This window comes from Neomonachus schauinslandi, chromosome 1, assembly GCF_002201575.2.
Source record: "Neomonachus schauinslandi chromosome 1, ASM220157v2, whole genome shotgun sequence".
Taxonomy (NCBI): Eukaryota; Metazoa; Chordata; class Mammalia; order Carnivora; family Phocidae; genus Neomonachus; species Neomonachus schauinslandi.
The window spans coordinates 206,213,720-206,239,640 of NC_058403.1; the positions used below are offsets into that span (position 1 = coordinate 206,213,720).

The 25,921-nt window shown below is 41.9% G+C and overlaps 1 protein-coding gene across 1 annotated transcript in view; it reads left to right on the forward strand.

Moving 5' to 3' along the window:
• The first annotated feature begins 23,371 nt into the window (after positions 1–23,371).
• LOC110594023 (zinc finger protein 709-like) overlaps positions 23,372–25,921 on the forward strand; it is a 4,018-nt gene continuing 1,468 nt past the window's right edge. The window contains exons 1-4 of the mRNA XM_044917944.1: positions 23,372–23,497; positions 23,849–23,975; positions 24,160–24,220; positions 24,992–25,921. The exon at positions 24,992–25,921 is cut by the window's right edge and continues 616 nt beyond it. Coding sequence (XP_044773879.1) covers positions 23,495–23,497; positions 23,849–23,975; positions 24,160–24,220; positions 24,992–25,921 — 1,121 coding nt within the window. The 5' untranslated portion in view covers positions 23,372–23,494. The remainder of the gene's footprint in view (positions 23,498–23,848; positions 23,976–24,159; positions 24,221–24,991) is intronic.

Here is a 25,921-nt window from a genome sequence, read left to right on the forward strand (position 1 = left end):
CCTAGAGTGGGGGCCCACCTGACTTTACCGGTGACCATAACAGTTATAGAGAGGGTAACATGGCATATATATTGTAATACACTTTGCTTAATTATTCTATTAATAAATACTCCAGATCTTTACATATCAATACATGCCACCCTTTGTTTTTTAAAAAAAGTAGGTATGAAGATGACTTTATCCAGGCAATTCTTTCTTTCTTTTTTTTTTAAGATTTTATTTATTTATTTATTTATTTATTTTAAAGATTTTATTTATTTATTTGAGAGAGAGAATGAGATAGAGAGAGCATGAGAGGGGGGAGGGTCAGAGGGAGAAGCAGACTCCCCGCTGAGCAGGGAGCCCGACGCGGGACTCGATCCCGGGACTCCAGGATCGTGACCTGAGCCGAAGGCAGTCGCCTAACCAACTGAGCCACCCAGGCGCCCTATTTATTTATTTGAGAGAGAGAATGAGAGAGAGAGAGAGAGCACATGAGAGGGGGGAGGGTCAGAGGGCGAAGCAGACTCCCTGCTGAGCAGGGAGCCCGATGTGGGACTCGACCCCAGGACTCCAGGATCATGACCTGAGCTGAAGGCAGTTGCTCAACCAACTGAGCCACCCAGGCGCCCCAGGCAATTCTTTTTAAATACAGTTGGATTTTAACCAATTTTGCCACCAAAATCATGAGTGAAAACTCAGATTGCCAAATTACAGAACAAACATACAAATTAAGTTCTTTTCAAACAGAATTTCTTAAGATTTTTATCATCAAATATATTGAGGAAAGAATAAACAAAATGTTTTGCCGTGGGATTTGCTAATAATATAAACATCCTTGCAGTCATCATCAAGATTCCTAACTGTGGGAAGTAGGCAGGGTCTCCTCATGTTCTGCTCCCTGGCTCACCTCTGTCCTGCCGCATAGATGACCGCTGTCCTGATACTTTGTTTATCCTCGATACCTTTACCATCTATCATTTTTCACTAAGCAGAGTTCTTTCAGCTTTCCTCCTTCAGCCTTTGAACAGGTAAGTATCAATGGAATTACACTGAAAGGTTTTCCAGTGGTTTTTTGCCTCCGTCTGTTTCTCACATGCGAGCACCTGAGGCTTCTGGGCTGGTCTAGGACTGTGGGCTTCAAACCTCCCACCAAGCCGAGTGGCCCAAGGCTTCGCGATTCTTTAAATACAAATGAGTGGGGTTGGGGGGCGTGGTGGGCAGACGACTCCCTGCTGGAAGATGGTCGAAGATCAAAATGGAACCAGACTCATCATGACCCTCGGTGAGGTCACTTTTGTCCGTGTTTGTGAAGAAGGGTCACGGACCTCGGAGAGAACAGGTCGCAGCCCACTGCCCAAGCAAGGTCGGCTCAAAGACGTGACCTCCGGCCTGCTGTCACTCAGGCAGGCGGGGGCGGGGCCGTGCGAACTGTCCAATCAGGGGAGTCGCCGGAACCGTACGTGCGGGCGACGCGCTGTGGACGGCGGGGACTGTGTGCCGTCGCTGCTGTCCGGCCGAGGTTCGCGTCCCCTCTCGCTGTCCTGAGAGGCTTCGGGAGCTTCCGCCACATCCTCTGTCGCCGTGGCCTCCGGCGGCCACGGCAGTCGTATGGTGGTTCGACCCGCTACCCCAGAAAGCGAGCAATGGTGAGTGTGCGGGGCCGGGAGTCGGGAAAGGGGGGCGGTGGGGCCGGCTGGAACCGGCCGTGGCGGGACCTGGCCTCCCCGCCGTGAACTCTGCGGACCCGAGGCCGCGGGTGGCGCGGCACGCAGCGCGGGGCCGGGCCGGCTGCCGGGACCGCCGGCGTCCTGTCCTGTCCCTGCGCGGCCGCGTCTCCCTTAGGTTGGGCGATGACCACGGGGAGGGTCACCAGGGGACAGTCATGCCTCGGTCTCCCGGGTTCGTGCGCGGGAGATGCTGTGGTCTGTGGGGTCCCCATTCCTCTCTCCCTGGGGTACCCGCTTTCTCCTCACTTTTCCAAACGTTTGGGGAGTAGGGTCTCAAAGCCGCGACCCTGTGCCCCCTGCCTAGCTCTTCATAGGACTGGCAATAAATGCCTAAATTTCCAGATCTTTCCCTGCATTTCGAAACGCCATCTTTCCTCTCCAGTTCATAACATCATTATTAACTATTTGTTCTCCATGATGCGTTTCAAATTACGCAGTACTTTATCATTTATCCACAGAGCCATGAATGGCTCTTTTGAAAGACTTCTTTTTTTGGGTATTTTACATGATTAGAAAGCAGAGAATAATCACCTGGAACTGTTTTTATGAAATCCTTGTGCCCCTCCCCCCAGGATCTTTCCTGGACACTGATGTCCTATCGGAAGTCCTTTGAGTGAGTGGGAGGTTCTTGAAAACTTTCCTGGGTGATCTGTCCTGTCAGCATTGCCCCTCCTTGCATTTGTCACCCTGAAAAGATTTATTCACTTGAGACTTAGCTTGGGGGATAGTATAAAGTATTTCCAAAAAGGCGAATTTCAGAAAAAAAAAATTGTTACTTTCTATTTGTTAAAATTTGTTCCCTTTTTTCTTCTAAGTGGGCATAGTGATATTCTTGAGGTACGTTCTTTCAGGTGATTTTAAATGGCATATCAGGGCCTAGACCTGTAACATTAAGTATTCCAATACAGTTGTTTACAAGTCAATTTCTTTTCTTGGAGATAATTGACATCTTCATTTTCTGGTAGTAAAAAGTTGGTTTTCTTGTTGAACTAGTAAAATTGCTTAAAATTTTCTTTCCTCCTTTACACATAAACACTGGGTGTGTGAGATTTTGCGGGATTCTTGAACCACTGGGTTTGTCATTTAAATTATCAATGGTGGTGCAAAGCACTGTGATTGGGGAGCAGAGGCCTGAGGCCAATGACTCCCAAGCTAAGGCCATTTTGAGCTGGCAAAGGCAAAGGGAGTTTCCTTAGGCCTAGGTGTTTTTACATGTTTGGGTTTTGCATCCATGACAGAGGTGCACTCAGTATAATCTGTGTTTTGAGAAGCTCTCTGAAAGTCCAGAGTTCTGTCTCCTGGACAAAATGTTTATGAATTTGGGAGTTCATTTTGGGTCACAACCTTAAACTGAATCTGCCTGAGAGTTTCCTCATGTGTAATACTGGAAACCTTGGGGAAGGGAGTTCCTGTAAGCTGCCGGGAGAGAGGGTGTGCGGGGCTCGCAGAGTTCATTCCTGCAGGTGCTCAGGTGTCCGTGCCCGCCCTCGTTCACCAGAGGCTGACCCACTGTGGAGGTGCTGTCTCAACTGGGAATGTCTGGAGCCCGGCTTGGGAGTGTGTGTAATTTCTGAATATGGGTTTTCCTTCTTAACTCTGGGTAAGCAGGCTGCTTATCTGAGCTGATTTGAATGTTTGCATTTCTTTCCTTGGCATTCTTTTTTATCTGTTGAATATTCCAGTCTTTTCAGTCTAGTTTCCCTTAGTAGTTTGCAGTTTTATTTGCTGTCTGAATGGGTAAGATTTTTTATTTCTTGGGCTTTGAAGATGTAAGTTGAGAAAAATGTGTGAGGCAAGAAAATCTTGAAACCAAACGGAATTTTTATTCCTTTTAGGCAACAATCTCAAGCTGTGAGATGGGCATATTGAAGTTCTCGGGCACATTTTTCATTTTTATTGTTTTTTTTTAATATAAAGATTTTATTTTTAGGAAATCTCTACACTCAATGTGGGACTTGAACTTACAACCCCGAGATCAAGAGTCGCATGCTCTACTGACTGAGCCCACTGGGCGCCCCTCTTTTTTCATATATAGAGTAGTTTTTTGTATGTGCATGTCTCCAGGGAACTTTGACATTTAAAAGTCTATACTATTTTTTAAGGCAAATGAATTTCTGTTTTAATTGATGTCAGAAAAACTGCCCAAGCTTATGTAAATCTTTAAAAGTCCTAGTAGGTTTCAGGGTTTAAATGCAGCCCCCTGGGGCTCCTGGGTGGCTCAGTAGTTAAGCATCTGCCTTCGGCTCAGGTCATGATCCCAGGGTCCTGGGATCGAGCCCCGCATTGGGCTCCCTGCTCGGCGGGAAGCCTGCTTTTCCCTCTCCCACTCCCCCTGCTTGTGTTCCCTCTCTTGCTGTCTCTCTCGCTGTCAAATAAATAAAATAAAATATTTTAAAATGAATGAATGAATGAATGAATGCAGCCCCCTAATGCAGTGCAACATGCTATTCATTCCTGACAATATTCTTAGTGTGAAATATAGTGGAGGGACAAACTATGATTTCCCTTGTCCCTTTAGTTAGTTGAAATTTTTCATTTTTTATGGGTTGCAGTTTTATACCCATTAGTGCTTAAGGAATTAAATCTTAGAATGACTTCCTATGTAAAAATTTAAATTAATTTAAAATTAAATTTAAAGTAGCAAAAGTTGAAAACACTATTAAGCAGTAAAATATATTGTATATAAGTTTGCTTCTTCTATATTAATTGCATGCTAAGGATTACAATTCATAAGAAACTAGTAGACTTCAGAAAAAAATTTTAAGATATGAAATGACGAGAGTTCAGGTTTTTGTTAGAGCATTTTGTTTACAGAAAAACTGATCACAAAGTACAGAGTTCCCACCTGACCCCTTTGCATCCACAGTTTGGAGTATTTTTTACATCTCCTGTTACTGTGGTATGTTTGTTACAATTGATGGACCAGTAGTCATGCATCGAAGTCTGCTGTTTATGTGGATGTAGACATTTAGTGTTATATACAATCAATGGGTTTTGGCAAAGGTATAATGACAGGTGTCCATCATTTCCTTTTTTTTAAGATTTATTTATTTTGGAGAGAGAGTGCGTGCGTGTGTGGGGGGAGGTGGGGTGAAGGGGAGGGAAGAGAGAATCTCAAGCAGACTCCGTGCTGAGCATGGAGCCCAGTGCTGGGCTCCCTCCCAGGACCCTGAGATCACGACCTGAACGAAACTAAGAGTTGAATGCTTTACCAACTGCTGCACCCAGGCACCCCTGTGTTCATCATTTCGACATCATATAGAATAGTCTCTCCTTTTCCTAAAAATATCTTGTGTTCCACCTGTTTAATAATCAGCCTTCCCTCCAACACCCCTGTCTTTCACCAAAAGATCTTCTTAGTGGCTAATAGTTTTGTCTCTTCCAGAATGTCATATACTTGAAAACAATGTATTTAGCCTTGTCAGAGTGTCTTCTTTTACTTAATATGCTTTCAAGTTGCCTCCTTGTCTTTTGTTGGCTTTATCCTTCATTTCTTTTTATCACTAAACAATATTTATCAGATACATATACAACAGGTTGTTTATTCATTCTACTCTTGAAGGATATTTTGCTAAACTCTTGGCAGTTATGAATAAAACATCCATAAACATTCATTTGCATGTTTCTGTGTGAGTACAGAGTTTCGGTTCATTTGGGTAAATACCGAGTATGATCACTAGATCCTCTGGTAAGAGTATGTTTAGTTTTATAAGAAACTGACTGTCTTCCAAAGTAGGCATACTATTTTCCATTCCTAGCAACAATGAATGAGGATTCCTGTAGGTTTACATCCTCACCAGTATTTGGTGTTCTGACTGTTTTGAATTGTGTCCATTGTAGTGTCTAGTGATATCCATTTATGTTCTTTTTTTTTTTTTTTAAAGACTTCACCTATTTATTCATGACAGACAGAGAGAGAGAGAGAGAGAGGCAGAGCGAGAAGCAGGCTCCCAAGGAGCAGGGAGCCCGATGCGGGACTCGATCCCAGGACCCTGGGATCACGACCTGAGTCGAAGGCAGACGCCCAACCATCTGAGCCACCCAGGCGCCCTCCATTTATGTTCTATTTATAATTCCCTAATGATACTTGAAGTTAAACAACTTTTCATATGCTTATTTGCAGTCTGTATTATCTTTGGTGATACGTGTTCAAATCATTTGCCCATTTTTAATTGGATTGTTTGTCTTAGTTTTAAGAATTCTTTGGACATTTTGTGTGTCCTTTATCAGATAACTGTTCTGCAAAGATTTTATTTATTTGAGTTAGAGCGAGCGAGAGAGAGAGAGCACAAGCAGGGGGAGCATTAGAGGAAGAGGGAGAAGCAGGCTCTCCACTGAGCAGGGAACCCAATGCGGGGCTCGATCCCAGGACCCTGGATCATGACCTGAGCCGAAGGCAGATGCTTAACCGACTAAGCCACCCAGGCGCCCCGTGACTGTTCATTTTCTTACCACTCTCTTTTGTAGAACAGGGTTTTTATTTTAATGAAATGAAGCTTCCCATTATTTTTCTTTCATGGATCTTGCTTTTGGTGTTGTATCTTAAAATTCATCAGGGGGCACCTGGGTGGCTCAATTGGTTAAGCAACTGCCTTCGGCTCAGGTCATGATCCTGGAGTCCCGGGATCGAGTCCCGCATCGGGCTCCCTGCTCGGCGGGGAGTCTGCTTCTCCCTCTGACCGTCCCCCCTCTCATGTGCTCGCTCTCATTCTCTCTCTCTCAGATAAATAAATAAAAAATCTTAAAAAAAAAAAATTCATCAGTTAACCCAGGATCATCTCCTATGTTATATTTTTGGAGTTGTTTTTTTTTTTAAAGATTTTATTTATTTATCTGACAGAGAGACAGCGAGAGAGGGAACACAAACAGGGGGAGGGGGAGAGGGAGAAGCAGGTTTCCGCTGAGCAGGGAGCCTGATGTGGGGCTTGATCCCAGGACCCTGGGATCGCGACTCAAGCCGAAGGCAGACGCCTAACGACTGAGCCACCCAGGCGCCCCATATTTTAGGAGTTTTTAACTTTAGATTTACTATATATTTTTGGTTAAGTTTTGGGAGAGGTGTTAAGGTCAGTGTCTAAATTCATTTTTTGTTTTTTTTGGTTTATCTTTTGCATGTGGATATCCACTCTTTCTAGAAAAGACTTTTTCTCAGGGAGCCTGGGTGGCTAAGTCAGTTAAGTGTCCAGCTCTTAATTTCGGCTCAGGTCATGGTCTCAGGGTCATGGGATTGATCCCCACGTTGGGCTCCACACTCCGCCAGAGCCTGCTTCAGGTTATCTTTCTCCCTCTCCCTGTGCCCTCAAACCCCCGCTCATGCATGCGCTCTTCTCTCAAAATCTTTTTTATTTTTTTTTATTATTTATTTTTTTTAAAGATTTTATTTATTTATTTGACAGAGAGAGCAACAGCAGGAACACAAGCAGGGGGAGTGGGAGTGGGAGAGGGAGAAGCAGGCTTCCCGCCAAGCAGGGAGCCCAATGCGGGGCTTGATCCCGGGACCCTGGGATCATGACCTGAGCTGAAGGCAGACGCTTAACGACTGAGCCACCCAGGCGCCCCCTCAAAATCTTTTTTAAAAAAAGACTTTTTCTCGGGTACCTGGGTGGCTCAGTTGGTTAAGCGACTGCCTTCAGCTCAGGTCATGATCCTGGAGTCCCAGGATCGAGTCCCGCATCGGGCTCCCTGCTCAGCGGGGAGTCTGCTTCTCCCTCTGACCCTCCCCTCCCTCATGTGCTCTCTCTCTCTCTCATTCTCTCTCTCAAATAAATAAAATCTTTAAAATAAAAATAAAAAAGACTTTATGAATTGCCTTTTTGTCCTTTGTCAAAGGTCAGTTGACTACATTTGTGTGGGTCTATTGGAAAGCAGTTGACTTCTGCATCCTTCAACCTTGCTATGCTGTTATTAATTTTCAGAGTGATCTCTGAAATTGTTGGGGAATCTATCAGATATTCTACATAGAAAACCATGTGTTATGTAACTCACAGGTTTATTTTTTGCTTCCCAATCTATATAACTTTTATTTCCTTTTGTTATCTACTGCATTAGCTAGGTCTTCCAGGACAATAAAGAATAGGAGTGATGAGAAGAGACTTCTTACCTTGTTCTTTATCTTACCAGAAAAGCAACTGTCTCTCACCATTAATATGTTAACTACAATTTTCACGTAGATGTTCTTTTCCAGAAATAGGAACTCCTCCTCTCTATTCCTAGTGTGTTACCATAAGTGTGTGTTGGGTTTTATCAAATGTTTTTTTCATTTTCACCTCCTTTTATTCCTCATATTAGTAATCTCTGTCTTTTCTCACTTAGATTGACTAGTCATTTACCAATTCCATTAATCATTTCAAAGAACTAGCTTTTGGTTTTCTTTATATTGTCTCTTAATTTCCTGTAATTTTTAATGTCTTTGGTAAGTCTTACCATTTTATTTTCCTTATTTTTATTGAGATATAATTGACATGTAACATTAGTTTCAGGTGTACAACATAATGGCTTGGTATTTGTATATATTGTGAAATATTTCCACAATAAGTCTGGTTAACATCCTTCATTGTACATAGTTACAGTTTCTTTACTTATCATAGATATTTAAGATCTACTTAGCAACTTTCAAATATTCAGTATTACAGTATTATGAGCTGTAGTCACCATGTTGTATGCTGCATCCCCATGACTTACTTATTTTGAATAAGTAACATATTTTGAATAAGAGAGTGTTATGCCTCCAGAGTCTTTCTTAAGATTGTTTTGACTACTTACTTATTTTATAACTGAAAGTTTGTACCTTTTGACCTCCCTTCACCCATTTTCCCCACCCTTCACCTCTGGCAGCCAACAATTTGTTTTCTGTATGAGTTTGGGTTTTTGTTTTATTTATTTACTTATTTATTTTTGGATTTATTTAGAATGTGTGCATGCACGATGGGGAGGGGCAAAGGGAGAGAGAGTCTCAGCAGACTCTGCCTAAGTGGGGAGCCTGATGTGGGTCTTGATCTCACGACCCTGAGATCATGACCGGAGCTGAAACCAAGAGTGGGATGCTTAACCGACTGTGCCACCGGGCACCCCTGTGTTTTTGTTTTTAGATTCTACATATAAGTGGGATCATACAGTATTTGTTGTTCTCTCTGACTTATTCCACTTAGCATAATGTTCTCAAAGTCTGTCTAGGTGTTAATGGTAAGATTTTGGGACGCCTGGGTGGCTCAGTCAGGTGAGCCCCCGACTCGATTTTGGCTCAGGTCGTGAGATTGAGCCCCTGTGGAGCCTGCTTAAGAGTCTCTGTCTCCCCCTGCCCCTCCCTGCTGTCTTTCTCCCTTTCAAAAAAAGGGGCAATATTTTATTCTTTTTTATGGCTGAATAATATTGTATTAATATTTATCAGTTTGTCCATTGGTGAACACTTGTTTCTGTATCTTGGCTATTGTAAATAATCGTGACTATAGGCTGCATGTATTTTTTCCAGTTAATTTTTTTCCAATAAATACCCAGAAGTGGTATTGTTGGATCACATGGTCATTGTATTTTTAATTTTTTAAGGACTCTCCATACTGTGTCCATAGTGGCTGCACCAATTTACATTCCCAATTACAGTGCACAAAGGTTCCGTACATCCTCACCAACACTTGTTATTTGTCTTTTTGATACTGGCCGTTCTGTCAAGTGTGAGGTGATATCTCACTGTGGTATTGATTTGCATTTCCCTGATGATTACCCATGTTGAGCACCTTTTCACATACCTGTTGTCCATCTGTATGTGTTCTGTGGATAAATGTCTATTTAGATCCTCCGCCCATTTTATATTTTAATTGGATTCTTTTTTGCTGTTGAGTTTTATGAGTTCTTTATGTGTTTTGGATATAACCCCTTGGATATAACCAGAGATACGATTTGTAAATATTTTCTCCCATTGAATAGGTTGCCTTTTTATTATATTGATGATTTCCTTTGCAATGCAGAAGATTTTTAGTTTGATACAGACCCACTTGTTGATTTTTGCTCCTGTTGCCAGATCTAAAAAGTCATCTTTAAGATTGATGTCAAGGGGCTTACCACCTCTTTTCTTCTAGGAATTTTATGGAGTCATGTCTTACACTCAAGTCTTTAATCCATTTTGAATTGATTTTTTTATATGGTGTAAGAAAGTGGTCCAGTTTTCCCAGCACCATTTATTGAAGAGACTGTCCTTCCTCCCATTGTATGTTTCCTTTGTTGTAAATTAATTGACCACGGAGTGTGGGTTTATTTCTGTATTCTCTGTTCTATTCCACTGATCTGTATGTCTGTTTTTATGCCAATGCCTTACTGTTTTGATTGCTATGGCTTTGTAACACATTTTGAATAAGAGAGTGTTATGCCTCCAGATTCATTCTTAAGATTGCTTGACTACTCAGTCTTTGTGGTTCCATGCAAATTATAGGATTGTTCTGTTTCTGTGGAAATGCCACTGAAATTTTGATAGGGATTGCATTGAATCTGTAAATTGCTTTAGATAGTATGGATATTTTAACAGTAGTAATTCTTTCAGTCCATTGAGCATGGAATATATTTGCATTTATTTTGTGTCATCTTCAATTTCTTTAATCAGTGTCTTACAGTTTTCAGTATGTAGGCCTTTCACTTTTTTAATTAATTTTATTCCTGTTTTGTTTTTGATGCAATTTTAAGTGGACTATTTTTATCTGTCTGTCTGTCTGAGAGAGAGAGCACATGAGCACAATCGGGTGGGGGGAGCAGCAGACAGAGGGAGAAGCAGACCCCCCGCCGAGCAGGGAGCCCGATGCGGGACTCGATCCCGGGACCCCGGGATCATGACCTGAGCTGAAGGCAGGCGCTTAATGACTGAGCCACCCAGGCGCCTCTCATTTAACTTTGTCTATGAGGGTTGTTTTTATTTTTATTTTATTTTTATTTTTAATTTTTTTTTAAAGATTTTTATTTATTCATTTAAGACAAAGAGATACAGAGAGAGAGAGAGAGCACAAGCCAGGGGAGCAGCAGAGGGAGAGTGAGAAGCAGGCTCCCCGCTGAGCAAGGAGCCCGATGCGGGACTCGATCCCGGGACCCCGGGATCATGACCTGAGCTGAAGGCAGGCGCTTAACCGACACAGCCACCCAGGTGTCCCCTGGACTATTTTTTAAATTTTATTCAGTTTTTTAATTCCAGTATAGTTAACCCACCTTTAAAAATTGTTTATTAAGGTGGACTGTTTTCTTAATTTCTCTTTCTGATAGTTGCTTATTAGTGCAAAGAAATGTAACCAAACAATTTTTTGGTGGAGTCTTTAGGGTTTTCTATATACAGACAGTTCCCAACTTAATGATTCAACTCGAGATTTTTTGACTTTTTGATGGTGCAAAAGCAATACACATTCAGTAGAAACCATACTCTGAATTTTTATTTTTCCGTTCTCAGTATGCGGGACAAGATTCTCTTGTGATGCTAGGGGGCACTAGCAGCCAACGTAGTGTCCGGTTGGCTACACAGTCATGAGGGTAGATGACCGTTACAGTTAAAACCCTTCTGTCCCTATACAACCGTTCTGGGTTTTTTTTGTTAAAGATTTTTGTTTACTTATGTCAGAGAGAGAGAGCACAAGCAAGGGGAGCAGGAGAGGGAGAAGCAGACTCCCCGCTGAGCAGGGAGCCTGATGTGGGACTTGATCCCAGGATCCTGGGATCATGACCTGAGCCGAAGGCAGACGCTTAACCCACTGAGTCACCCAGGTGCCCCAACCGTTCTGTTTTTTTACTTTCAGTATGGTATTTAATAAACTACATGAGATATTCAACACTTTGTTAAAAATAGGCCTCGTGGGGTGCCTGGATGGCTCAGTCAGTTTATTTCGGCTCAGGTAATGATCTCAGGGTCATGGGATTGAGCCCTGTGTAGGGCTTCTCGCTCAGCAGGGAGTCTGCTGGAGATTCTCTCTCTCGCCCCCCCCCCCCCCTCTCCCTTTTAAAAGACTTTTTAAAAAACAGTCTTTGGGGGCGCCTGGGTGGCTCAGTTGTTAAGCATCTGCCTTTGGCTCAGGTCATGATCCCAGGGTCCTGGGATCGAGCCCCGCATCGGGCTCCCTGCTCCGTGGGAGGCCTGCTTCTCCCTCTCCCACTCCTCTGCTTGTGTTCCTGCTCTCGCTATCTCTCTCTCTGTTAAATAAATAAATAAATAAAAATCTTAAAAAAAAAAAATAGAAAACAGTCTTTGTGTTAGATGATTATACCCAACTATAGGCTAATATAAGTGTTCTGAGTACAATTAAGGTAGGTTAGGCTAAGCTTGGATGTTCAGTAAGTTAGGTGTATTAAATACATTTTCAGTTTTTAAAAAAATTTTTATTTATTCATTTGAGAGAGAGAGCATGAGCGGGGGGTGGGGGGGGCGGGAGGCGGAGGGAGCATGCTCCCCACTGAGCCAGGAGCTCAACGCGGGACTTTATCCCAGAACCCTGAGATCATGACCTGAGCTGAAGGCAGATGCTTAACTATCTGAGCCACCCAGGTCCCCCTACGTTTTCAATTTAGAGATATTTCCAATTTATGATGTTATCAGTACATAACACAATAATAAGTTGAGGAAGATCTGTAGAATATCATGTCATCTACAAATAGACCATTTTACCTTGTTTTTTTCTAATCTGGGTGCCATTTTACTGTTTCTTGCCTAATTGCCCTGGCTAGAACTTCCAGTTTTATGTAGTGGGCAATCTTCTCTTGTTCCTGATCTTAGCAGAGAAACTTTCACCTTTTCAGCATTGAGTATGAGGTTATCTGTGGGCTTGTCTTATATGGCCTTTATTATGTTAAGGTACTTTCTCTGTATACCCACTTTGTTGAGAGTTTTTATCATAAATGGATGTTGAACTTTGCCATATGCCTTTTCTGCATCTATTGAGATAATCATGATTTTTAATCTTCATTTTGTTAATATGGTTTATCACATTGATTTGTAGATACTGAACCATACTTGCATCATGGAATAAATCCCACTTGATCATGGTACATGATCTTTTTAGTGTGTTGTTGGACTCACTTTGGTAGTATTTTATTGAGGACTTTTCTAGCTTATGTTCATCTGGGATATTGGATTGTAATGTTCTTATGGCATCTTTGTCTGGTTTTGGTATCAGGGTAACACTGGCCTCATAAAATTAGTTTAGAAGTGTTCCCTCCTGTTTTTTAGTAAGAGTTTGAGAAGGATTTGGTATTACTTTTTCTCTGAATGTTTGGTGGAGTTTACCAGTGAAGCCATCTGGTCCTGGACTTCTGTTTGTTGGGATGTTTTTGATTACTGGTTGACTCTCTTTACTAGTAATCAGTCTGTTCAGATTTTCCAGCTTCTTCATAATTCAGTCTTGATATGTATTTTGTTTCTAAGAGTTTATCCCTGTCTTCTAGGTTGTCCAATTTTTTGGTGTATAATTGTTCATAGTAGTCTCTTATGACCCTTCTTTGTATTTCTCTTGTACCAGTTGTAATGTCTCCTTCTTCATTTCTGATTTTATATATTTGAGTCCTCTTTTTTTCTTGGTGACTCTAAAGGTCTGTCCATTTTCTTTATCTTATCAGAAAACCAACTCTTAGTTTCACTGATTTTTTTTTCTATTGTCTTTTTAATTTGTATTTTATTTATTTCCTCTTTGATCTTTGTTATTTCTTTCCTTCTAACTTTGGACTTCCTTTTTTCTTTTCTAGTTCCTTGAGGTATAAAGTTGGGTTTATTTGAGATCTTTCTTGATGTAAGCATTTATTGCTATGAACTTCCTTCTTGGAACTGCTTTTGCTGCATCTCATAAGTTTGGGTATGTAGTGTTACCATTTTCATTTGTCTCAAGGTATTTTTTTACTTCTCAGTTGATTTTTTTTCACATTGGTTGTTTAGTAGCATGTTATTTCATCCACACCTATTTGTGAATGGTCCAGTTTTCTCCTTGCAGTTGATTTCTAGGCCTACCATTATGGTTGGAAAAGATGCTTGATACGACTTTAATCTTCTTAAGTTTATTAAGACTTGTTTTGTGGCCTAATATATGATCTCTTGTGGAGAATGTTCTGTGTGCACTTAAGAATGTGTATTTTGTGTATTCTGTTGCTTTTAGATGGAATGTCTGTTAAGTCCATCTGGTTTAATGTGTCATTTAAATTCAGTGTTTCCTTATTGATTTTTTTGTCTGGATGATATATCCACTGATGAAAATAGGATATTAAAGTCCCCCACTATTATTGTATTGCTGTTTCTCCCTTTAGGTCTGTTCATATTTGCTTTATATATTTAGGTGCTCCTATTTTGAGTATATAAACATTCACAAATATTATATCCTCCTAATGGGATTCACCCCTTTATTATTATATAATGACCTCCTTTGTTTCTTATTACAGTCTTTGTCTTAAAGCCTATTTTGTGTCATACAAAATAGCTAGTTTTATTTTGGTTTTATTTATTTATTTTTTAAGATTTTATTTATTTATTTGACAGAGAGGTAGCGAGAGCAGGAACACAAGCAGGGGGAGCGCGGTAGAAGGAGAAGCAGGCTCCCCACTGAGCAGGGAGCCCAGGACTCTGGGATCATGACCTGAGCCGAAGGCAGACGCTTAACAACTGAGCCACCCAGGCACCCTATTTTGGTTTTCATTTGAATGGAATATGTTTTCCATCCTGTCACTTTGAATCTGTATGTCACTTTGAATCTGTAGGTCTTTACACCTCAGGTCTTTTGTAAGCAGTATAGATTTTTATTATTTTTTTAAAGATTTTATATATTTATTTGAGAGAGTGTGTGCCGACACAATCAGGGGAGAAGGAGAAGCATGCTCCCCACCAAGTAGGGAGCCCGATGTGGGGCTCGATTCCAGGACTCTGGGATCATGACCCGAGCCAAAGGCAGCCGTTCATCCGACTGAGCCACCCAGGTGCCCCAGCAGTATAGATTTTTAAAAGTACATTCAGCCACTCTGTGTCTTTTGATTGGAGAATTTAGTCCATTAACATTTTAAAGTAATTATTGGTAGGTATGTACTAATTGCCATTTTGTTCACTGTTTTCTGGCTGTTTTGTAATTTGTTCTTGGTTTCTTCTTTTGTGATTGATAATTTTCTGTAGGAATATGTTTAGATTCCTTTCTCTTTTGTGTGTCTACTATAGGTCTTTGTGATTACCATGAGGTTACTACTAGAAAGCTTATATTTATAACAATCTATTTTAAGTTGATAACAATTTGAGTGCATTCTAAAACTACATTTTTATCCCCCCCACCCCGTTTTATGTTTTTGATATCACAGTTTACATCTTTGTGTCTCAGTTAACAAGTTAGTGAAGTTATTTTCATACTTTTGTCTTTTAACCTCAACTTTCATATGATTAACTCACCACCTTCCTGGGGATGGGTATTAAGGAGGGCACGTACTGCATGGAGCACTGGGTGTTATAAAAAAAACAATGAATCATGGATCACTTCATCAAAAACTAATGTATGGTGACTAACAAAGTAAAATTAAAAACAAAACAAAAAAAACTCACCACCTTTACATTAATCTGAATTTTACTATATATTTGCCTTTAACAGTATAATTTGTACTTTCATATTTTCCTGTTACTAATTAGCATCCTTTCATTTCAACTTAAAGAAGTTCCTTTTACATGGCTTGCAAGGCCAGTCTACTGGTGATGAACTCCTTTAGCTTTTTTTTTTTTTTAATATATTTTTTTTTAAGATTATTTATTTATTTATTTGAGACAGAGAGAATGAGAGACAGAGAGCATGAGAGGGAGGAGGGTCAGAGGGAGAAGCAGACTCCCTGCCGAGCAGGGAGCCCGATGCGGGACTCGACCCTGGGACTCCAGGATCATGACCTGAGCCGAAGGCAGTCGCTTAACCAACTGAGCCACCCAGGCGCCCCTGAACTCCTTTAGCTTTTGCTTCGTTGGGAAACTCTTTTTTCTCCAATTCTGAAAGACAGCTTTATGAGTTGAGTTTTCTTGATTAGCATTTTTTTTCTTTTTTTAAAAAGATTTTATTTATTTATTTGTCAGAGGGAGAGAACGAGTGAGCACAAGCAGGAGGAGTGGCAGGCAGAGGGAGAAGCAGGCTCCCTGCTGAGCAAGGAGACCGATACGGGGCTGGATCCCAGAACCCTGGGATCATGACCTGGGCCGAAGGCAGATGCTTAACCAACTGAGCCACCCAGACGTCCCTAGCAGTTTTTTTTTTATTATGTTAGTCACCATTCATTACATCATTAGTTTTAGATGTAGTGTTCCATGATTCATTGTTTGCCTATAACACCCAGTGCTCCATTCAGTATGTGCCCTCTTTAATACCCATCACCATGCTAACCCTTCCCCCCCCCACCTCCCCTCTAAAACCATCAGTTTGTTTCTCAGAGTCCATAGTCTCTCATGGTTCGTCTCCCCCTCTGATATCCCCCCCTTCATTTTTCCCTTTCTACTTTTTTTTTTTTTAACATATAATGTATTATTTGTTTCAGAGGTAAAGGTCTGTGATTCATCAGTCTTACACAATTCACAGCACTCACCATAGCACATACCCTCCCCAGTGTCCGTCACCCAGCCCCCCATCCCTCCCAACCCCCACCACGCCAGCAACCCTCAGTTTTTTCCCTGAGATTAAGAATTCCTCATATTGGGCGCCTGGGTGGCTCAGTTGGTTGAGCGACTGCCTTCGGCTCAGGTCATGATCCTGGAGTCCCGGGATCAAGTCCCACATCGGGCTCCCTGCTCAGCAGGGAGTCTGCTTCTCCCTCTGACCCTCCCCCCTCTCATGTGCTCTCTCATTCTCTCAAATAAATAAATAAAATCTTTAAAAAAAAAAATTCCTCATATCAGTGAGACCATATGATACTTGTCTTTCTCTGATTGACTTATTTTGCTTAGCATAATACCCTCTAGTGCCATCCACGTGGTTGCAAACGGCAAGACTTCGTGTTTTTTGATGGCCCTAGCAGTTTCTGCCCCCCCCCCCCCCCCCCCCTTTGGATATATCACAGCACTCCTTTCTAGCCTGCAAAGTTTTTGCTGAAAAATCTGATTATCTTATGGGAGTTCCCTTGTACATAAGTTTTTTTTTTTTCTCTTGCTGGTTTAAGAGCCTCTCCTTGTCTTCAGCTTTGACATTATAATGCTTCTTGGTGTAAGTCTCATTGGGTTCTGGGATTCCTGGATCTTGATGTTTGTTTCCTTCTCCAGGTTAGGTACGTTTCCGGCCATTATTAAAGTTACGTTTTCTGCTCCTTTCTCTCCTCTTTGGGAGTTCAGTAATGCAGACGTTGGTCAGCTTGATGTAGTCACATAACTCCCTTAAGCTGTCTTCACTCTTTTTCATTCTTTTTTCTTTTTGCTCTTCTGATTGGGTAAGTTCTGCCCTGTCTTCATTTTTCAATTCAGTTATTCTTCAGCTCTATGATTTCTGTTTGGTACTTTGTTTTCTGTTTGTTGAAATTCTCACTTTTTTCATCCATTCTTCTCCTGAGCAAGGTGAGCATTTTTATCACTGTTATTTTGAACTCTTTATCAGATAAATCACCTGTCTCCTTTTCATTAAGGTCTTTTTCTAAGGTTTTATATTTTGCTTTTTTTGGGAATATATTATTCTGTTTCTTTGGTTTCCTTGACACTGTTGGGTTTTATTTTTATTTTTATTTTTTTAAAGATTTTATTTATTTATTTGACAGAGAGAGACACAGCGAGAGAGGGAACACAAGCAGGGGGAGTGGGAGAGGGAGAAGCAGGCTTCCTGCAAGCAGGGAGTCTGATGTGGGGCTCGATCCCAGGACCCTGGGACCATGACCCGAGCCGAAGGCAGACGCCCAACGACTGAGCCACCCGGGTGCCCCGACACTGTTGGGTTTTATGTGTTAGATAAAACAGGCACCTCTCCCAGTCTTGAAGGAATGACCTCATGGAAGAGAGCCCTTTATTGTCTCTCAAACCTTTGTGATTGTCCAAGAAGGCTATTTTTAGTTGCTCCCAGTGATTGAGGCAGTGCCCCCAAGAGGAGGATCTCAGGCAGCACCTAGATTCAGGCTGATTAGAAGGCAGACCCTCGGGCAGCAGCTTTTAAAGTTTGCAACATAACCTCTTTCAGGTGAAGACTGGGAGGTGAACATTTCTGCCTGCTTCCTCTGCTCTGAGCCCTGGGTAATAACCAGTTAGGAATGGTTTCTTTCTTTGGTACCATCCCATTGAGTACAAGCCCTGCTGGCCACCAAAGGCAGGATATTAAGGGACTCCAGGGCATGTGTACGAGCTCTTATGTTAGAGATTCGTATGGCACGGGGGGCCTGAGGCAGGGCAGAGGAAGCATGTAAAGATGGTGCCCACTTGTTAGAAGATGGAGAAGAGACAGTGAAGTATGCCTCAAACTGAGAAGGCACTTTGAGACCAAAAACAAAACAGGCCACTTCATACAGTTTACAGTTTTATTCAGGCTAACTTATTGATGCGAGAGTGGGCAGAGGATGGTCCAGGCCGCTGCAGAGTTATTCTCAAGTCCAGGCCTCAGTCCACAGATTTTCTAGAGGAAGGGGACACACAGGAGGACACTGCAGTGAGGTCAGAGAGCGTGCACGCCCCTAATGGACAGCTGGCCTTTAATCGGATCTTGTGGCATCACCTGTGATTGATGGAAGGCCAAAACAAGCGTCCCCTCATTCCAGCCATGGTGGGCATTCCTTACGTGTGTGTATTGACCTCCGAGGGGCCAGGAACAGGAAGGCCCAGGCAAAGTCACTGAGCGAACCTGGACAGGGTCGGAGGCCCGTATTGTCAGCACTCCTGCACCGCTGTCCCCCCCCCCGCCCCCCTGATCTCCGGAGAGGATGTAGGCTGGGTCCTCGGTGTGTGTTTAATTAGAAGCTCACCCCTCAGACGACAGCTATGAAGATAAACTAATAGGCCTCTCTGACAGAGACTGGGTGCCTCGGTCTGTTGCCTCTTTGCTGTGCCCTGAGAATGGTGGTAGCCAGTTAAGAACTCTTTCTCCAGGGGCACCTGGGTGGCTCAGTCGGTTAAGCCGCTGCCTTAGGCTCAGGTCATGATCCCAGGGTCCTGGGATCGAGCCCCACATCGGGCTCCCTGCTCAGCGGGAGCCTGCTTCTCCCTCTGCCTCTGCCTGTCTCTCTGCCTACTTGTTCTCTCTGTCAAATAAATAAATAAAATCTTTAAAAAAAAAAAAAAAAAAGAACTCTTTCTCCATTTGTTACAGTCTTGTGGGACGCACGGGCGTAAGCTCCACTGACTGCCAGAGCCAAGCAATCTAGAGGTGTTCCCTGGGCAGCAAAAATTTTCTGCAAAAATCAAGAGTGTCAGGCCAGGGCGCGTGCTCCTGGGAGATACTGGAGAGCTGCAGTGAGGCAGAGGGAGAGCACACAAATTGTCTGTTTTTGGAGAACATTTCAGTAAGCCCCTAGATGTATGTTAAAATTAGATGCCTGCCTTTCAAGCTAACACTTTAAGATTAGCAAGCAAGCCTCGTTTGTTTTTTGTTTTGGGGGGTTTTTTTGGTTTGTTTTTTAAATAGAGCAGGGAGGGGCAGAAGGAAAGGGAGAAAGAGAATCATAAGCAGGCTCCATGCCCATCTCACGACTTGAGGTGAAATCAAGAGTCAGACGCTTAACTGAACGAGCCACCCTGGCACCCCTCAAACAAGCCACTTCAACAGAAAGTCTGGGTGCTTTGCAGTCAGATGCCTCTATGCTGGGTCCTGGGCTGGGTGAGTCTGCACATGTGAGCCTTTTAAGAACTGTTTCAGTTCGCTATAGCCTTCTTAGTCCCATGGATGCAGGCTTCGTTGGCTTTCAAAGGTAGATGTTTGGGGGCTCATCTTCAAGTTCAGGTCTTAAGAGTAGGGGGTACCAGACGTGGGGTTCAGAACCTTCACTCCTCAGGGAGAAGCTTGGGATTTTGAGTTCCCTCCTGATTGTGGGTTGCTGCACCAGGGGTGGGGTTTATGGCAAGATTGTGTCTCAGCCTCTCCTACCAGCTTTCATGTGGTTTGTTTGCTCATTCATCCAGTGTGTAGGAGCTGCTGAGCTAGTTTTTGGGGTTTGGGTTTTTCCAAGGAAATTATTCCATATGTAGATGTAGATTCAGTGTGTCTGTGGGAGAAAGTAAGTTCAGGATCGTTCTGTGTCACCATCATGACCTGGACTGTTTTATTCTCCTTAAGGTTTAATTTGTCGTTCTTTATTGTTTCCTCAAGTAGTTGCTTACATTATTGTTGATCTTTTTTTTTTTCCTTTGGTTTATTTGTTCAGTGGTATAAATTTCCTTCTAGGCTTCTACAATTGCTCCACCAGACAACTTTTGATAAATTCTATTTTTATATTGTTCAAAATAATAATGATTTCTTTAGACTTTTTTGATCCCGATATTTAGAAGTTTTTTATCTCCATGTCTTTGGGGTTTTCCAACTGCTTTCCTGTTACTGATTTCTAGATTAATGCTGCTGTTTCCTGAGAACATATTTTGTACGTTTTCTGTTCTTTCAAATTTAAGGTGTTTTATATCCCAGAAGGCAGTTTGTCTTGGTGAATGTTGCATGTGAACCTGAAAAGAATGTGTATTTGCTGTTGATGACATACTCCATGGATTTCCTGATTTTCTTCCTGCTGAAACTGTTGTTACTGATATGGGGGTCTTGATGGGTCCAACTTTATGAGTTTTTGCCTAACATATTTTGCTACTCTGTTATTAATGCACATACACAGAAAGGATTGTTCTATTTTCCTGGAGATTTGACCCCTTTATCAATACATGATTCCCTCTTTATCTGATATTTCCTTGCTTTAAAGTAGGCTTTGTCTGAAATTAATATGCTCTGCCAGCTTTCTTTTGATTACTGTTGGCATGGTGTATCTTTCTCCATCCTTTTAAGTTAATTTGTGTCTATATTTAGTTCTTTTTAATGTGCTGTTATAGTATGTCTTTCATTTGAAGGGTTTAGGCCATTGATGTTTAAAGTGGTTATTGATAATGTTGATTAATATCTACCATGCTTTTTACTCTTTTTTTTAGAAAGTTGTCCTTGTTTCTTTGTCTTCCACCATTTTTCTGCCGGCTTTAGCTTTAATTGAGCATTTTATCTCTTCTTAGCATATCAATTATAGTTTTTTGACTTTGTTTTCCTGAGTTTACCTTATGTCAGCGTATTCCTAATTTCTCCCTGTCCCTTGTAACATTGTCATTCATTTCACTTATCCAAAAGCTATTACTGAATACAAAAGTGATATCTGTCAGATGAATGAAGAAGATGTGGTATATATATACAATGGAATATTATGCAGCCATCAAAAGGAATGAAATCTTGCCATTTGCAACGACGTGGATGGAACTGGAGGGTATTATGCTGAGCGAAATAAGTCAAACAGAGAAAGACATGTATCATATGACCTCACTGATATGAGGAATTCTTAATCTCAGGAAACAAACTGAGGGTTGCTGGAGTGGGGGGTGGGGTGGGAGGGATGGGGTGACTGGGTAATAGACACTGGGGAGGGTATGTGCTGTGGTAAGCGCTGTGAATTGTGCAAGACTGTTGAATCTCAGATCTGTACCTATGAAACAATGCAATATATGTTAAGAAAAAAAAGAAGGTAGCAGGAGGGGAAGAATGAAGGGGGGGAAATCGGAGGGGTAGATGAACCATGAGAGACGATGGACTCTGAAAAACAAACTGAGGGTTCTAGAGGGGAGGGGGGTGGGGGGATGGGTTAGCCTGGTGGTGGGTATTAAAGAGGGCACGTTCTGCATGGAGCACTGGGTGTTATGCACAAACAATGAATCATGGAACACTACATCTAAAACTAATGATGTAATGTATGGGGATTAATATAATAAAAAAAATTTTTTAAATGATATCTGTCAGATTTGTTAGTAAAAGAAAAGGTATTTTATCTTCATTAATTTCTTTCCTAATGCTCTGCCTTTCTTATTTACCTCCCGATGAATTTCCTTTCGTGTTTCTTGAAAAACAGGTGTACTCATGTCAAATTCCTCAATGTTTGCCTCAGAAAGTCTTTATTTCTTCCTCGTTTTTGAAGAATAATTTTAACACAGAATTGTAGGATGGTGGTTTACTTTCAGCACTTTGTTTTGCTCCAGTCTCTTCTTGCTGAAATGGTTTCAGAAAGAAGTCCAATTTAATTCTTATCTCTGTTTCAGTGTAACTGAGGTTTGTTTTTCTCTGCTCTGGCTTCTTTCACTATAATCTCTTTGTTTTCGATTTTTCTCCAGTTTGAATAGGATGTGCTTGAATTTGCATTTTTGGTTGTTTGGGTTTTTTTCCCCTTCATATTTTGTGCTCTCTTAGCTACCCGGACCTGCAGTTTGCAATCTCGAATGGTAGGAAGATGCAGTGATTATTGCTTCACTTACTTTTTCTGTCTGTATTTCTATCAGTTATTCCCATTGTGTGTATCTTACCCTTGTCATTATCCCAGAGTTCTTGGATATTGTGTTCTTTTTTTTCTGTTTGCTTAGGCCCCAGCGAAACAGATTCTTCTGAGGACAGGCCTTGTTAAGAATAGAATATTCTGGGCATATTTCAAAATAGCTTCTTTTCTGTCTCCAATTTTGAAGACCGTGGTTTGCCCTGTGTCCTCACTTCTCTGATGGGTCAAAGAAGAGTTGTTTAATTTTTTTTGCTTTTTCCTTGTGAGGGAGAGACTGCTTCTAAGTTCATTATATGACCCCCCCACCAAAAAAAAAAAGAAAAAAAAAACCCAAGTCTCTGGCTCCGATTTTTGATGTTTGACTGCTCACAGCTTTGAAGCTCATCCCTCCTTCTTCCTCCTTGGTCCACTTCTGTCCAAGGCAGTAAGAAGGCCTAGTGCTTCCTGCTTTGGCAGTGGCAAGAGGTTCGGTTCATGCAGGCGCCTGCCCTTGTGTGTGAACCTTTAGTCCACTCACAACCTCGGGGGAAAAAAAGGTCTGCATGCCGTTCCCTGCTTTTTCAAGCCATTTCAGGCCTGTTTGAGAGGCCTGCCTTCCTCCCCAGAGACCTCAGTTATACCCTGTGGGCAGCATGTGGTGTCCTCAACTAAGGGACTCCCGCACTCGGGTTTGGCTGTTGTGCTTCTGTCCAGCACAGCCGAGCTCCTAAGTGAGAGGAGATGAGAGGCCCCCTCGAGAGCGCTGGTCAGGAAACTTCCTCCTGAAGTTGGAGAATGGCCATTTTATGTTCTTTTGGAGGAAAGCACTGCTGAATCCTTTATGTATTTAATAATCATGAACAGATTCACCATCAAACCATTGTGGATGTCAGGGAACTCCCTCGCAACCTGCACTTCTTAACCTGTTCGTCAGGGTTGGCACGGGCCAGAGGACGCTGTTACAGTTGGACCAAAAAAGAGTTCCTCTAGCACCTTTTCATCTCAGTGTGTGTCCTAAAAAGTGAGCAGCAGCCCTGAGGCTCATGTGGATAGGGTTTTTGTGGAGATCTCTGAGCCCTAACTTCTGAGTAACTTCCTGGCTCCATGAAATGGGACAGAGAGAATGGAAAAGCTGAGTGCAATAAGAATTACACAAGTGAAAAGTTCTACTTCTTCACAGGAATATTTTCATTTATCCAGCTACATCTGGCTACTTCTAACGGCCTTCAGGCCGATATGGCAAGCTGATCCTTGTTACAAGTTGCATTTCCACAGGCCTCCTGGACTCTCATGTTTGGTGATGGGACTAGAAGAAAAAGCTTCCAGTTCTTCATTGTGTTTTATTCATTAAAACCTCATGCAGATTTGACCCCGTACATCATGGAGTGCTGAGTTAAATGGTAGGTAAGAAGGAAGGAGATGAGAGCGTTTTTCTCAAAAGGAATTAGTGTGCTTAAAATAATACTTGTTTCATTTGTATAGCATTTCTCTCATTTCTCCAAGGTGCTCTAGACCCTGCCATTAGAGAACAGTAACATTTAAAGTGATCACAGTAAAGATGAATAAATAATTTGCATGTGTTCATGATGCTGTTAAATTTATGAGGAAGTGTGAACAGAAAGTTTCTCATGACCAAGACATAAATGTTTGGAGACCACAGAATCATACATAACCTTCCTATAAATTGAGTATAAATCCCCAGTGCTGTCAGACTCATGTATGCTACTGTAAACATATTTGGGATGTTTTAGGACTCAGTGACCTTTGAGGATGTGGCTGTGAACTTCAGCCTGGAAGAGTGGGCTTTACTGGATTCTTCGCAGAAGAAACTTTACAGAGATGTGATGCGGGAAACCTTCAGAAACCTGGCCTCAATAGGTAAAGATGATGACATTCTTACCAAACTTCGGCAATTAGAGAACAAGTATTTCTTGCCCATCAGTCTTGTTCTGACGTGTGGGAAAAGAGTACATTAGTAAGCTAAGTTCATCATAGACCTAAAATCTAGCAATTTTTCTATAATTTCTAATAACATGGAATTTTTTCTCCATCTGCATTTTAGAGAAAAAATGGAAAGATCATGACACCGAAGATAGGTACAATACCCAGGGGAGAAGACTAAGGTGAGTCACACAGTGTAGCAGTGTCCCACATGAGAATCCTATGTCATGAATTTTTAAAAACCAAATTATTCAGGGGTACTGGGTGGCTCAGTTAAACGTCTGCCTTCAGCTTAGGTCATGATCCCAGGGTCCTGGGATTGAGTCCCACATTGGGCTCCTTGCTCAGTGGGAGCCTGCTTCTCCCTCTCCCTGTCACTCTCCCTGCCCGTTCTCTCTCTGTCAAGTGGATAAATAAAATCGTTAATAAATAAAACACAAGTTATTCAAATTTATCCTTAAATTTTTTTCACTGGAAATATTTACTTAAATGTGACATAGGTGTTGAATGTTTGCAAAACTGTCCACTTGGAAACAGCATAAAGAAACCCCATATGAAAAAAAAAAACCTCCATATGTTGAGACACCTGGGTGGCTCAGTCGGTTATGTGTCTGCCTTTGGCTCAGGTCATGATCTCAGAGTCCTGGGACTGAGCCCCACATTGGGCTCCTTGTTCTGCCTGCCACTCCCCCTGCTTGTGCTCACTCTCTCTCGGATGGATGGATGGATAGATAAAAACAACAAAAAAGAAACCCTGTATGTTAATAATCTTTGTTTACATAATAGCTGTGGTCAAGTCCTATTTACGGAGCATTCAGTATATTAACTTTCCAAACAATTCAGAAAGGGCAGGAAACCTTCATTTTGCTGTAAGTTATAAAAATGTAATTCTAATACCCTACTAATATGAATTACTAAGAAATCATTAATAAAATACTTCCCATTTTTTACAGAAGTCATATGGTAGAAAAACGTTGTGAAAGCAAAGAGGGTCATCAGTGTGGAGAAACCATCACCCAGACTCCAGATTTTAATCTGAACAAGAAAACGCCTTCTGGAGTAAAACCACCTGAAGGTCATCAGTGTGGAGAAACCATCACCCAGACTCCAGATCTTAATCTGAACAAGAAAACGCCTTCTGGAGTAAAACCATGTGAATGTAGTGTGTGTGGAAAAGTCTTCGTGCGTCATTCGTCCCTTAATAGGCACATCAGATCTCACACTGGACATAAGCCATATGAGTATCACGAATATGAAGAGAAGCCATATAAGTGTAAGGAATGTGGGAAAGCCTTCAGCTACCGCAAGTCTGTTCACAGACATGAAAGGACTCATACTGGAGAAAAACCCTATGAATGTCAGGAATGTGGGAAAGCTTTCACGTGGCTCACAACTTTCCGAAGACACATGATCACTCACACAGGAGATGGACCTTACAAATGTCAGGAATGTGGGAAAGCTTTTAGTTGTTCTACTTCATTGCGAACACATGAAAGGACTCACACTGGAGAGAAACCCTATCAGTGTAAACAGTGTGGGAAATCCCTCCGGTCCCCTCTGGGTTTGCGAATACACGAAAGAAATCACACTGGAGAGAAACCCTATGAATGTAAGCAGTGTGGTAAAGCCCTCAGTTGTCCCAGTTCCTTTCGAAGACATGAAAGGACTCACACTGCAGAGAAACAGTATGAATGTAAACAGTGTGAGAAAACCTTCAGTTCTCCTCTAGGTTTGCGAATACATGAAAGAATTCACACAGGAGAGAAACCTTATGAATGTAAGGAATGTGGGAAAGCCTTTATTTCTCTGTCAAGCATTCGAACACACATGATCACACACACTGGAGATGGACCTTATAAATGTAAGGAATGTGGGAAAGCCTT